Raw genomic sequence first — 14,240 nt, 5'->3', positions numbered from 1 at the left:
TAACCCAACGTCAGTCTGACGTCTACCTCCAACGTCGGACAGACGTTGCATTTTGGTTGAATATGAAAATCGGGTTGACGTCATAACCCAACGTCAGTCTGACGTCTACCTCCAACGTCGGACAGACGTTGCATTTTGGTTGAATATGAAAATCGGGTTGACGTCATAACCCAACGTCAGTCTGACGTCTACCTCCAACGTCGGACAGACGTTGCATTTTGGTTGAATATGAAAATCGGGTTGACGTCATAACCCAACGTCAGTCTGACGTCTACCTCCAACGTCGGACAGACGTTGCATTTTGGTTGAATATGAAAATCGGGTTGACGTCATAACCCAACGTCAGTCTGACGTCTACCTCCAACGTCGGACAGACGTTGCATTTTGGTTGAATATGAAAATCGGGTTGACGTCATAACCCAACGTCAGTCTGACGTCTACCTCCAACGTCGGACAGACGTTGCATTTTGGTTGAATATGAAAATCGGGTTGACGTCATAACCCAACGTCAGTCTGACGTCTATCTCCAACGTTGGAGAGACGTTGCATTTTGGTTGAATATGAAAATCGGGTTGACGTCATAACCCAACGTCAGTCTGACGTCTACCTACAACGTTGGAGAGACGTTGGAAGTTGACGTTAATTTGACGTTGGGTTCTGACGTCAACCCGATTTTCATATTCAACCAAAATGCAACGTCTCTCCAACGTTGGAGATAGACGTCAGACTGACGTTGGGTTATGACGTCAACCCGATTTTCATATTCAACCAAAATGCAACGTCTGTCCGACGTTGGGATCCAACGTCAGACTGACGTCATATAGACGTCTTGTGCCTGCATGGATAAATCATGAGTATAATTGTATAGATCTTATATATATATATATATATAGCCTGACAGCAACATAGTGTCAGTGTCAGATCTAGTACACGTGGATTCCACATGGCCCAGATATAGGCCGGATCTGGGCCAACAATATGTTGCTGTCTGTGTATATTCTGTGTTTAAAGTGTTTAAATATTACACCTCTGGGAAGTTTAAATACCATTGACTGAGAACAAGTAAAAGTGCAGAGGGGGAATCCTCATTGTATCTGCCTTTTTCTCTCTGTCAAGGTCGACTAAACTGAATGGTTACACAACACTGAGAGACAGCGCTCGTGATCGCTCTTCATGTCTGCAGCATCAGCCCACAGCTCAGTAGAAATATTACGGTAATCAGGAAACAAAGCATTTCAAAGTAACTTTCTGAACACTATATAATATAGTTTTTTTTTTATCAAAGAAAAAAAGGGGTCTTTCTCATAAGAAAGTCTTTCAAATGTGATACAAATATCTAAAAATACTTAAATGCTACTCTACCAAATGCTAATGAGTACATAAAAAAAATTCACATTGTTGCATATGAGGGATTAACCCTATGGTAGCTGTTGCTGCTTTTTTCATGTGGTTTCCTACACAATCCTACTGGGACATCCCCAAATATTGTAAAGATGCATGCAGGCGTTTATTGATGGTAAAGTCTTCCTACTCTTCCAATGTTTAACCTTGCATGCATGTCAATCCCAAGAGTCAAACATGCAAATGAGAGGTGACTGGTTTTTCAAACGAACAGGACTTATTTTACAACAATACTAATATGTCTCAAATTATTCACTTTTAAATGTTACACATTCAAGTTTTTATTTTGGAGGAAAACTGCTTGAAGACTTTTACTGTGTTTACTGAAACATTTATCGAAATATTTTCTCTTATGTGAAGAAATTAAATGTTGGTCACTAGAAGGATTTCCCGCTGGATGCTCTAATGTTAATGATTTTAATTGGATGCATTACAGAAATGGTAATGTAGAGTGGTGCAAGGATGACGTATTTTTGTTGGCCAACCCGGAAGTCAGCATCACCCTGGTTCCCTCAACAAAAAACTCAATAGTAATTTTCCATTGGTTTTTGGATTAATGCAGCAAATAAGGTCTGTGACCAACAAAGGTTTATGATTCTTACACGTTTTTTACATCAAAATAATATTCACAAATAAACAGAACTTGTATTAAAAAATTTGAAGCGTAAATACAATCGGCTGAAGTAAAAAACGAACTACACCACAGTCACATGACTTCGACGTCATCATCACTAAAGCTTCCGACAAATGTTGATTCTTTATTAAAAACATTTTCCCTGAAAGTTTGAATTATAATAGTTAGCAAGACCATGATTCTAACCATAAGGCGAAAGCGACTAGTGAGTAAATGAGATGATGTTTAATAACAACCTCTGCAGTCCTAGTTAGCCACTTGTTAGCAACCGCCTTTTTCAAGACAAGTAAACCAGGCATTTAACCAAAAATCAAAGACTTGATGATGATGGGACTGGAAGCGGCCTACAAAAATGTCATCCCTGCAGCTCTCTGTTATTGGGAGATACGAGGGTCTGTGGCTCTACCATTGGAGAAAATGTTACGGCTAACTTGCATCAAGTGTGCCATTATTACCAATCACAGGAGCCTTGACATCATTGAATTTCTGTCAGAGTTGTGTGTCAGTCAGATAGTTGCTGTTTGTGGATACCATAGAAATGAATGAGCTGGATTTCTACATGACGTGCAACTGTCTGTGACTTCATGCTCTGTGCATTTAAGCCTTCTGTTTCCTGTTTCATTGTCTGGTATCATCTTAATTTAACATGTTGTATGTATTTCTCCTGCAATCTCCTGAGTTTTCTTTTGTGGATTAAATAAACTGTTTATTTTGGATACTCCTTTCTCTACTACACTCACGCATGAATACCAGACCCTCATATTGAGTAGAAATTGACTTACCGGCAGTCCAGCTGCTCTGCTATGAGCAGAGAGATCAAAGTCTTGGAAAACACGAGGAAATTTCTAGACGTGGCGTGCCTCAACACCTTTCATGACCACTCACTGTGTGTTTTCTATCTCACCAGCCAGCCTCAATGAGCGGTCCAGGGCACACCTGCCCTTGTTTAGTTCTCAGGGGAATTTTACAGCGTTTGTGGAGTGGATACTGGTGAATAAGGCATCTGCGTTCACCATCGGCCCAGTAGAGGACTTCACAAACCTCACTACCGACCCAGAGCCCAGCTAGCCATCACCCTGCTGCATGGATACGATGCCAGAGCCCACACTCCCACTGCTGAAGGTGAGCTGCTGTTGATCTCTGGAGAATATGTATTGGAAGAGAATGTGCCCCTGCTGTTTCCCTCCAGATCGAAGTCTCCTGTGCCCCCTCTGGTTCTATCCAGATCGAAGTCTCCTGTGCCCCCTCTGGTTCTATCCAGATCGAAGTCTCCTGTGCCCCCTCTGGTTCTATCCAGATCGAAGTCTCCTGTGCCCCTGCTGTTTCCCTCCAGATCGAAGTCTCCTGTGCCCCCTCTGGTTCTATCCAGATCGAAGTCTCCTGTGCCCCCTCTGGTTCTATCCAGATCGAAGTCTCCTGTGCCCCTGCTGTTTCCCTCCAGATCGAAGTCTCCTGTGCCCCTGCTGTTTCCCTCCAGATCGAAGTCTCCTGTGCCCCTGCTGTTTCCCTCCAGATCGAAGTCTCCTGTGCCCCCTCTGGTTCTATTCAGATCGAAGTGTCCTGTTCCCACGCTGGTTCCGTCCAGCTCAATGTCTCCCGTGTCCCTGCTGTTTCCCTCCAGATCGAAGTCTCCTGTTCCCCCTGCTGGTTCTATCCAGATCGAAGTCTCCTGTGTCCCTGCTGGTTCTATCCAGATCGAAGTCTCCTGTGTCCCTGCTGGTTCTATCCAGATCGAAGTCTCCTGTGTCCCTGCTGGTTCTATCCAGATCGAAGTCTCTTGTGTCCCTGCTGGTTCTATCCAGATCGAAGTCTCCTGTGTCCCTGCTGGTTCTATCCAGATCGAAGTCTCCTGTTCCCCCTGCTGGTTCTATCCAGATCGAAGTCTCCTGTGTCCCTGCTGGTTCTATCCAGATCGAAGTCTCCTGTGTCCCTGCTGGTTCTATCCAGATCGAAGTCTCCGGTGTCCCTGCTGGTTCTATCCAGATCGAAGTCTCCTGTGCCCCCTGCTGGTTCTATCCAGATCGAAGTCTCCTGTGTCCCTGCTGGTTCTATCCAGATCGAAGTCTCTTGTGTCCCTGCTGGTTCTATCCAGATCGAAGTCTCCTGTGTCCCTGCTGGTTCTATCCAGATCGAAGTCTCCTGTGTCCCTGCTGGTTCTATCCAGATCGAAGTCTCCTGTGTCCCTGCTGGTTCTATCCAGATCGAAGTCTCCTGTGCCCCCTGCTGGTTCTATCCAGATCGAAGTCTCCTGTGTCCCTGCTGATTCTATCCAGATCGAAGTCTCCTGTGTCCCTACTGGTTCTATCCAGATCGAAGTCTCCTGTGTCCCTGCTGTTTCCCTCCAGATCGAAGTCTCCTGTGCCCCCTGCTGGTTCTATCCAGATCGAAGTCTCCTGTGTCCCTGCTGGTTCTATCCAGATCGAAGTCTCCTGTGTCCCTGCTGGTTCTATCCAGATCGAAGTCTCCTGTGCCCCCTGCTGGTTCTATCCAGATCGAAGTCTCCTGTGTCCCTGCTGGTTCTATCCAGATCGAAGTCTCCTGTGTCCCTGCTGGTTCTATCCAGATCGAAGTCTCCTGTGCCCCCTGCTGGTTCTATCCAGATCGAAGTCTCCTGTGTCCCTGCTGGTTCTATCCAGATCGAAGTCTCCTGTGTCCCTGCTGGTTCTATCCAGATCGAAGTCTCCTGTGTCCCTGCTGGTTCTATCCAGATCGAAGTCTCCTGTGTCCCTGCTGGTTCTATCCAGATCGAAGTCTCTTGTGTCCCTGCTGGTTCTATCCAGATCGAAGTCTCCTGTTCCCCCGCTGGTTCTATCCAGATCGAAGTCTCCTGTTCCCCCGCTGGTTCCGTCCAGCTCAATGTCTCCCGTGTCCCTGCTGGTTCTATCCAGATCGAAGTCTCCTGTGCTCTTGAGGGTTCTATCCAGATCGAAGTCTCCTATTCCCCTGCTGTTTCCCTACAGATTGAAGTCTCCTGTTCCCGTCCTGGTTCTGTCCAGATCGAAGTCTCCTGCTCCCCCGCTGGTTCCGTCCAGATCGAAGTCTCCTGTGCCCCTGCTGGTTCTATCCAGATCGAAGTGTCCTATGCCCCTGCTGGTTCTATCCAGATCGAAGTCTCCTGTTCCCCCGCTGGTTCCGTCCAGATCGAAGTCTCCTGTGTCCCTGCTGGTTCTATCCAGCTCAAAGTTTCCTATGCCCCTGCTGGTTCCAATATCATCCAACTGCGGCCACAAATGGGTGTTCTCGTGCTGGTGGGGGTTCCCGTTTTCGCAGACTGAAACGCCCCGTTCTTATTCTTCGCCTTTCTTGCTGACTGTCAACATCCGGCCTCCTCTTCTTCGCCTCTTCTGCTGAACTGCTAACTGTCAACATCCGGGTTAATATAACAACATTCGCTAGTTAATTTTTCTCAAAAAGAAGTCTGTAACGTTACGGTTAGCATAAAACTAACGTTAGCAAGCTAAGCCATCTACAGAACGTTAACGTTAGTCCAATTACATCTTAATAAAATTACATTTACGTGTAGGACAAGTTATCTCAGTCCTATCTTTAAGCATAGGAAGACGTCAGCTAGCATCGAACTAGATGACTAAGCCAGCTTTCGAGCGGCTTGATTAAGTTTAATTTACTGATATTACAACACAATTTTAGGGAGGCTCCATGGTAGCTAAATATAATGAGAATGTTGTGGTTGTGCAGTACGTTCATTATATTCTACGAGTTGAGGACACAGATCTCTCTATGGCCCTGCCCTAGATATAAGTTTGTTGCTTCAAATAAAGGAACCCTTTGAGATCCATTCCGAAAACAATACAGTCGTCTTAATGTCTGAATTAAGTAATGAATCGATTAAATTAACACTTGGGACATTGTGCTGTTGCAGTCCAGTTAGCAGATGCACTTAATGAAGGCTCAAACAGTAGGCTATTTGACCCCAAGGATTCACTTACTTTTCCAACAGGCACTTTTGATGTTTTCAATAAAGACACAAAATACAGTAATTTCTCTTGAACAATTTACTCTTGAACATTGTAGTACATACAGTATAAAACAAACAGATTTATTGGCATGCAAAAATGAAAGGGATTACAAAATAAAACATGTCACAAATAAAATAAATGAGTAATAAAAGTGTTGACGTTGTTCTAACCACACAGACTCAGAGAACAACACTATGGTAGGCAGACATCTTCAATCAGATACCTGCCATAAGCCATGTGCCTCAGCCCCAGACGTGCGCTCGGCCAATTCCTTCTTTTGGAAAAGCCTTTGAGGCGTAGTGCAAGGCCGCTGCCACGGCCTGCAGTCTTATAAATTTTTCTAACAGTTATATGCATCAGACTGTCTTTCTTAAGTTTGAGGTCCCTTGCCAAACTATCATTAATATAAACGGAGGGGTGGAATGGCTTTGTGAGTTCCTGGAAAGTTTTCGAAACTCTGTTGAACACGCCAAGCATAGCCATGTCCATACTCAGTGTCTCTTCAATAATACGCTGAAGGACTACAGGTGGTAAGAATGGACTGTCCTCTGTTGTAATGGGTGTGCCTGATGGACAGCTTCGAGATTGGAAGGTGTGGCTGAGATGGGGAGATGGAGAAGGTGAGATGGGTGTGTCAGCTAGTCCTGCAGGGCTAGAGAAAGAAAAGAGAGATCAGTATATTGGCTACCAATATAAGTAAATAGCAATATATGAACACAGTATATAATACCTTTCACTGCTTGGAGATTGTAAGGTGTGGCTGAGATGGGGAGAGGGTGAGATGGGTGTGCCAGCTAGTCCTGCAGGGCTAGAGAAAGAAAAGAGAGATCAGTATATTGGCTACCATCGTCATAAGCACCAAATATAAATAAATAGCAATATATGAACACAGTATATAATACCTTTCACTGCTTGGAGATTGTAAGGTGTGGCTGAGATGGGGAGAGGGTGAGATGGGTCTGCCAGCTAGTCCTGCAGGGCTAGAGCGAGAGAGAGAGATATCAGTATATTGGCTTCCATCTTCATGAGCACCAAATATAATTAAATGGCAAAATATGGACGCAGTATGTAACACCTTTCTAATGTAAAGGTCTCCAGCAGCTGCCCACACCACCACCTCCTGATAGAGAGCATGTCCACCTGAAAATAAAGTTATGCTTTAAATGTCTTCATAGCCTGATACAAATCCATGTTACAGTACTATTTACTCATTGATGGGATCTATGGCAGTGTACATTTTTACAGATGTTGCCATCTCCTTCAGCAAGTACAGTACCTACAGACAAAGTTAAGTGTAAGGCCTATTGGTGCATGTTAACTGTAGCCTCCAGATAGGACAAAATGATTAAAAGCCTTATATTTCACACTACAAATCTGATTGAGATTTGAACGAACTCACCTCACTGAAATCATATGGCTTTTGGAGGGTAGAATACATTGCATACTGAAATAAACATACAAATGTGTTAGTTGTTCTGCAAACTAGTAATCAGTTATCACTTCTGAAATTATTGCATCTCACCATCAGCATAAACACACCACAGCTGTTGCTCTGATGCTGGGGAGATGCGCCCTGTGGTGGTAAAAGGGGTGTGTGATTTATTATCAATGATTCTTATTATATGATGCCTACTGATATCCACACTCATTTTGTAGCCTTAAATCATACAAAAAGTGCAACACAATGTGCTTTGAACTTGCATTTAGCAGCAACTAGGGTCCATCAGCGTCACTTTATAAAATCATAATAAATAAAAATCAAGACACCTGCCTATGTACGCTACTTTACTAAATGCAATGAATCGTGCTCCAGCCACACGTTTTACCTCATCAGCCAAGTAAAATGACTTCCATGGTCCATTGGACACCGCATGAGCCAGGTTACTGAAAAGGTTTGGAAGACGAGTTAATTGCAATTCATGCCTTTCAAATTTAACATTGAACCCCTTTAGGAATTGCTGAATCTCTACCATGACTACACATACCCACCTTGAGCCCTAAGAGCATGGTTTAAAAATGGGGTTGAACTACACCTTCCCATGCTAAAAAGTGACCTGGGAGTAGCAGCAATTCCTAGTAGGGACTTAGAACGTATGGAACATATGAACCAAAACCATAAATGCAGAACTAAACAAAAAGGAAGTATAGTCCAAAACAGAACTACCATACTTCCAAAAAACATGATCATATCTAAGTTTTTGGGTTCTCAAAGCAGTATTTGGGTGGTCTAACTAAAAAAACAATTAAAGTAAAGATGCAGATGAGGTTTCTAGTGAACCAATGAAGAACTACTTTGGGGTGTAAACATGGAAATTGCTTTGAATAGAAAAATATAGTTACTGCTGCAAGACCCAGAGTTAGATATGAACATAGGGAACCAGTATTCAGCTTTCTATGAAAAACCTGAAGATTTCTAGGTAGCGGCCATCTCCAAAGCCACTAGGGTGTCTTGAATCAAAATACTGCATAATCCTCTGTCTTGGTTTGAGAACCTGTTAAGAGTTTTATTTCATGGAATGGCAAGATAAGGGTTGGTTAAAGACCCAAATCTTACGTCAAACAAAACAGTTATAGTAAATAGTGCATTTACATATATGTATGTACCGTATATGTATATGTGTATGCATGCATGTATGCATGTGTGTATATATATATATATATATATATATATATATATATATATATATATATATATATATTAAATGAATATAATTTTATACAAAGTGCTTTACAAGTGATTGCTCTCATTCATCCATTCTTTGAGGCTGAAACAAAATATCATTCAAATTTATGTTCAGCATGGCCAAAAACATTAATTTCATTGGGAGGTGGGAGTGTATGGTAAGAGTCTTCAACACACAATCCAAAATAGGGGGCATAGAGAAGTTGGAATTGATCCAGAAAAGGTTGGGTTAGATTCTTAGACCTGAAATCGTTATGCATATCAAAAATGTTGTTATGTACTGCATGAAATGTACCAACAAAGCATGAATGATGATTCAATAATAACAGCACAGTATTTCAGATAAAAAAGCCACTTCAAAGTGAGTTTACTCACACACAATGTCCAGTGCCCAGGTTGCCAGGCAGGGAGAAGCACCACGTCTTTGGATGCAAAGTCACACTGAGGAAAATAAAAAGAGTTCAAAGAGGAACTTGAACGTGAGGTTAAAGCTGAGGTACAAGTTCTGTTACATTACTACTCACAATCATTTTAGCAATGGGAGAAGCCTCATATGGAGGAAGCCAGGTGACCACCACATAGGCATCCACAGTCACGGTTGCAATGCCCTTTATTTGAAAACAGACGCATAACACACTTTGTGTAGGCAACAAAAGTATACAGTCAGGAAACTTGAATGCACAGATTATGTTAAATGTAACTTACATGTGCAATTGCAGTCTTGACGATAATGTTGAAACAACAATTTGCAATCTAAAAAAAACAATGATTAATTAGTAAGACAATTAATCATCTCACACCATAGGAAATACAGTTAAACACTTGGATCAGATTTACCGTTGCTTCAACATCTCGCTCTAGGCCCAGAGTCCAAAAGTCAGACCTTGTGAGGATCGAGTTGTTGGCTTGAACAATTTCCTCCTTAGGGTCACCCTTACTATCCAGCACATAGTCCAGCTGGGGAAATATACAGAACATTATGAATGGATGTATATTTAAAATGTCTAATTCACAAAAACTAATCTCAAACTTACTAATTCACAGAGTCTTGCGTTTGGTTCTTGTTTCCAATCAGCAACTGTAAAGTTGGGATTAGTACGGTCAACAGCTGAGGAGAGCGACTGTAACCTTGAACCTAATTCAAAATAAAGAGATGAGACAAAAATGAGAGGAAATGTGTTATTGAATAAATATACACAATCACTAATACAATGCATAAAATATAGAAGATTTCCTTACGTTTAGAGGGTGGTGAAAGATCTGGGTCTGAGCTGAACCCCGTTTCTGCTGGCTGAGAGGAGGCGGCAACAACTGGGTCGGGGCTAAGTCCTGTTGGCTGAGAGGCACAGAATTCTGCCTGACCATGCTCATTGAGACACAGCTGAATTTCAGGAGTCACAAGCTTCTTTAATTCCTCCTTGATCTTCTTGTTCTTCCGCTGATTGTAATTGTGAATAACATTACGCATCATGAAAACATGAGCAGATGGCGAGAGCATGTTCATGTAATAATTGTTTTTTTTCATGGTTGAGAAGAGTTGTTCTGCAACCTGGCTGTTAATTCTCCCTGCCAGTTCAGGTACCATCTTTATCCTCCGGAGGATATCTTTCGGGTCTTTAGTGTTTCCCTCATGGAATCTGTCGTAGAGACAATAGTGGTCTGCTGACCCAGTCAATGGATGGCCACCCGGGTCCGGCACAGTTTTCTTAGTGTTAAGCCATGGTAAATTGACCATACCACCATTAGATGCGTACTGCAAGTTTTCATGGCTGGGGTCCAACAGCCTACCCTCATGAGGGCTGAAAGGCATCGTCTCGGGCTCTCTAAGGTTAGCATGCACTGCCAGACCTCTTGCAAAATCATATATGCATATGTTGGGCATGTGTTTCCAAGATAACAATAAATCAGTGAAGTCCCTTGGACTTTCTGCCCTAATGTTAAATTTCAGCGAGACAACCTGCCCACAGGGGCACATAACAACAGCCCAGCCACCTGAGGAGAACAAGTGTTCAAGGAAGTCAAACTAAATTACCAGCAGTAGCCCAATGAGAAAAGACATTGTTGGGACATTTTTTTTACTTACCAGATGCTCCCCAAACCTTTTGAAAAATTTTATCAAATTTGCTTCGGGTTTTCATTTCTTCTCTCAGCCTTAGAACTAATTCCATTTTGGAACCTTGGGAATCAATTCCGCACTCCCTGCAGAGCTTTCGGATGGCATGGACCTGTAATAGATTACCAAAATAAAGGTGTACACTGTAAACACATTTATACTAGCTATATTGATTATATAGAATAAACAACAACAACAAAAAACACATAGACCTGTTTACCTTCAAATTGGATACTTCATCCAATAGCCTGTCCTCTGTTATGTCAGTCTCTGTCTGTTCTTTTGGGTGCCTTGTTGTGTGGACCTTTTCATGCTCCGTATTGAGCACCTTGTTGGATTTGCGGGTGTGAGGTCCAATCCACGGGGCCCAGTGGTGGTACGTAGGTTTAACGGCAAAAGGATTTTGTTTATCACCTGAAAGAAAAACAGTCTGCATTGATGGCTAGAAATGAACTTTGTAATTCTTAAAGTGGAGTGAGAAAGACAAGGGGAAAAAAGGTAACAAAGGAATTATATATCTCTGGGAAACATTATATTTAAAAAGTCACTTACTTGGAACAAAACCACGTGCAATCCTCTCTAAACATAGAGAGTCCCAGAACTCATCAATGTCCACCTCCCCATCAAATCCATCTGGTGGATCCTCTAGTTCACTGACTAAAATAAAAAGAAATATCAATATACTGTAGTTAGACCACCTGGAGGGGTGGAGGGGTTCACCATACAAATAAAACCCGTATTGTACCTGCCAAGCTGAAGACACAGCTCTTGTGGAGATCCATGACCACCACAGGAGGGTGATGTCCACAGCGGACACAGGAGAAGTTATAATCATGGTCTGTCAATGCTTCAAAATGTAGGTATCCATGTATTAGGCTATTTTTGTTTGGGTACTGCTGTCCCGACGTCAGCTCCCATGTCTCGATGGCTCGACCCAGAGCTGTGTGAGTCTGGAATAAAACATCAATAATAAATTAGAAAATGTACTTCCATAAAAGTGTGCAACTGGGAAAGTTCCAATTATGTATTTAATGGCCTAATGTCATGACTGTCAGCTAAGAAGTCTCATCCTGCACCTTAGTTCTAATTACTTAATTAATGGCCTACTGTGCATAAAGATATGGAATATGAGATTTACGCATTTAACATACAGTATGGTCACATCATATTCATAAATCACAAAAATCACACGTATTGAATTTTTGAACATTTGACCTGGAGGCAGTTCCGAAGATACAGGCAAAAATGGAGGGTTAGAATGACTTTGTCATTAAAGTTATGTAAGCCATCCTCCCATTCCTGGTATCGCACCATCATTCCACATCTACTGCATTTTTTCCCATAAGTTGTCACACCTGAAATGAGATCATTGGAGCATTTAGTGGTATATACAACTTGGAAAAGGAAGAATAAATGTCAATTTTAGTTTAAACATGATACAGACCCTCGATGATTCCCTTGACAGTAATGATTTTTGCTGATTTGCTGATGATCAGGGGTTCACCAAGGGGAAGATCACCAGGACATTCAGGACAAACACACTCTTTGGGCATCAGATGTTTAGGCACTTCTGTCTCACTTGTCAACCCATACACCTTTGCTGGCAAGTCTGCAGGAAGCCTTTTCTTGTTGTGAATGTACCTAACAATTCTCCCCAAATCCTGATCTCGAGGGGGATACTGAAAATCACTTGAGGTGACAGTTTCCACCTTGTCTTCAGAGCCCTGACTATCTTGAGTATCCTCGCTCTCATCTCCCGTGAAGAGCTCCTTTCTTGTCTGGAAAAAGTGCCATTTTGCAATGGCCTTGTGGACACAGGCCTGTTTGGCTTTAACACAATGGCAATGCCAGGTGTTATTTGCTGTGTCAAACATGACCATCACTCTGCCAAACTTGTTATAGTAAGACAGATTTGCCTCATAAATGGAAACATATCTTCTTGAGGAAGAGCTTCCCACCTCAACATCAACACTGAAGGGGATCCCTTCAGCGTTTGCCGCCGTTTTTTTCAGAAGACATGCCCTCTTCCGCTCCTCGCTGAACCACCTGCTACTGACAATGTCCCTCAGAACATCCTCCCTTAGTTCAATCTGAGGGCTGAGGGGTGGTGGGCAGTATTGCAGGGACTGCAGATGGGCACAATCAAAGGATATAAACCCACTCCTATGCATCACCTCAGTGTTGCGCACACAGGCATCCTGCTCACAACGAATTTGATGGCTTGGCCCCGATGTCCGCTTCTGTACATGGATGGGTGCGCTATTGCTGCTGAAGGACTTTACAACAGCAAATATTCCCCTTTCAATCTCTATTGGCTGACATGCCAGATGACGGTCGGCTGTAATGTCCTCCTTGACAGTTGAGTGGCGTCGTCTCATATGCTGCTTTAAATTTTTTTTATTTAGCACTAATTCACACTTTGTGCACTTAACCTTTCTGACCCTCGAACGTAAGCCAACAGTTTTTTTTGGTTGATGAAGCTCTACCATAGCCTCCACAGGGTGTAGCCGGGCTTCTACCATGGCCTCCATAGGGTTTAGTGGGCCTTCTAAGGCTTGAGGTGAAAAAGAGTGCAGTGGGCCTTCTGCTGGCTGGCGGTGGGGTTGGCCTTCTGCTGGCTGAGGGTGGGGTTGGCCTTCTGCTGGCTGAGGGTGGGGTTGGCCTTCTGCTGGCCGAGGGTGGGGTTGGCCTTCTGCTGGCCGAGGGTGGGGTTGGCCTTCTGCTGGCCGAGGGTGGGGTTGGCCTTCTGCTGGCCGAGGGTGGGGTTGGCCTTCTGCTGGCCGAGGGTGGGGTTGGCCTTCTGCTGGCCGAGGGTGGGGTTGGCCTTCTGCTGGCCGAGGGTGGGGTTGGCCTTCTGCTGGCCGAGGGTGGGGTTGGCCTTCTGCTGGCCGAGGGTGGGGTTGGCCTTCTGCTGGCCGAGGGTGGGGTTGGCCTTCTGCTGGCCGAGGGTGGGGTTGGCCTTCTGCTGGCTGAGGGTGGGGTTGGCCTTCTGCTGGCTGAGGGTGGGGTTGGCCTTCTGCTGGCTGAGGGTGGGGTTGGCCTTCTGCTGGCTGAGGGTGGGGTTGGCCTTCTGCTGGCTGAGGGTGGGGTTGGCCTTCTGCTGGCTGAGGGTGGGGTTGGCCTTCTGCTGGCTGAGGGTGGGGTTGGCCTTCTGCTGGCTGAGGGTGGGGTTGGCCTTCTGCTGGCTGAGGGTGGGGTTGGCCTTCTGCTGGCTGAGGGTGGGGTTGGCCTTCTGCTGGCTGAGGGTGGGGTTGGCCTTCTGCTGGCTGACGGTGGCATGTGCTGAGGTGTCTAAGCAGTTGTTTTTTTCTTTGAAACATTAGAATACAAGCACAGCAGTGGTAGTGGGACTCCTTTCTGCAGCCCCATTTGCAGGTATACATCACAACCTCTGAAAGGAAGGTAAAAAACAAAGCAGGCTTTAATAACTGG

At 44.1% G+C, this 14,240-nt stretch overlaps 1 protein-coding gene across 1 annotated transcript; it reads right to left on the bottom strand.

Annotated features, from left to right (window-relative positions):
* Window positions 1-6,742: 6,742 nt before the first annotated feature.
* Window positions 6,743-13,470, bottom strand: LOC306999600 (uncharacterized protein). The gene is made up of 17 exons (XM_079614428.1): window positions 12,253-13,470; window positions 12,024-12,163; window positions 11,554-11,758; window positions 11,361-11,465; window positions 11,029-11,222; window positions 10,779-10,920; window positions 9,935-10,687; window positions 9,730-9,830; window positions 9,533-9,652; window positions 9,401-9,448; window positions 9,220-9,303; window positions 9,071-9,136; window positions 7,839-7,896; window positions 7,535-7,585; window positions 7,412-7,456; window positions 7,088-7,288; window positions 6,743-6,820 (listed from the first exon to the last, which is right to left on the bottom strand). The coding sequence occupies exons 1-13, from the start codon at window positions 13,337-13,339 to the stop codon at window positions 7,894-7,896; spliced, it is 3,048 nt and encodes a 1,015-aa protein (XP_079470554.1). The 5' UTR covers window positions 13,340-13,470; the 3' UTR covers window positions 6,743-6,820; window positions 7,088-7,288; window positions 7,412-7,456; window positions 7,535-7,585; window positions 7,839-7,893.
* Between the last annotated feature and the right edge of the window lie 770 nt (window positions 13,471-14,240).

The sequence above is a fragment of the Phoxinus phoxinus genome (genome assembly GCF_949152265.1).
Source record: "Phoxinus phoxinus genome assembly, chromosome: 5".
Classification (NCBI taxonomy): domain Eukaryota; kingdom Metazoa; phylum Chordata; class Actinopteri; order Cypriniformes; family Leuciscidae; genus Phoxinus; species Phoxinus phoxinus.
The sequence above is the reverse complement of the archived record's forward strand: the minus strand, read 5'-3'. Positions and strand labels throughout refer to the sequence as shown.

Bases quoted from the DNA above. Each gene is read 5' to 3' on its own strand.
- LOC306999600 (XM_079614428.1), bottom strand. From the start codon at position 13,339: ATGGAGGCCATGGTAGAAGCCCGGCTACACCCTGTGGAGGCTATGGTA. The intron at 12,164-12,252 runs GTCTGTATCATG...ATCTCATTTCAG, and splicing joins TGTCAAGGGAATCATCGAGG to GTGTGACAACTTATGGGAAA. The intron at 9,137-9,219 runs GTGAGTAGTAAT...TATTTTCCTCAG, and splicing joins CTCCCATTGCTAAAATGATT to TGTGACTTTGCATCCAAAGA.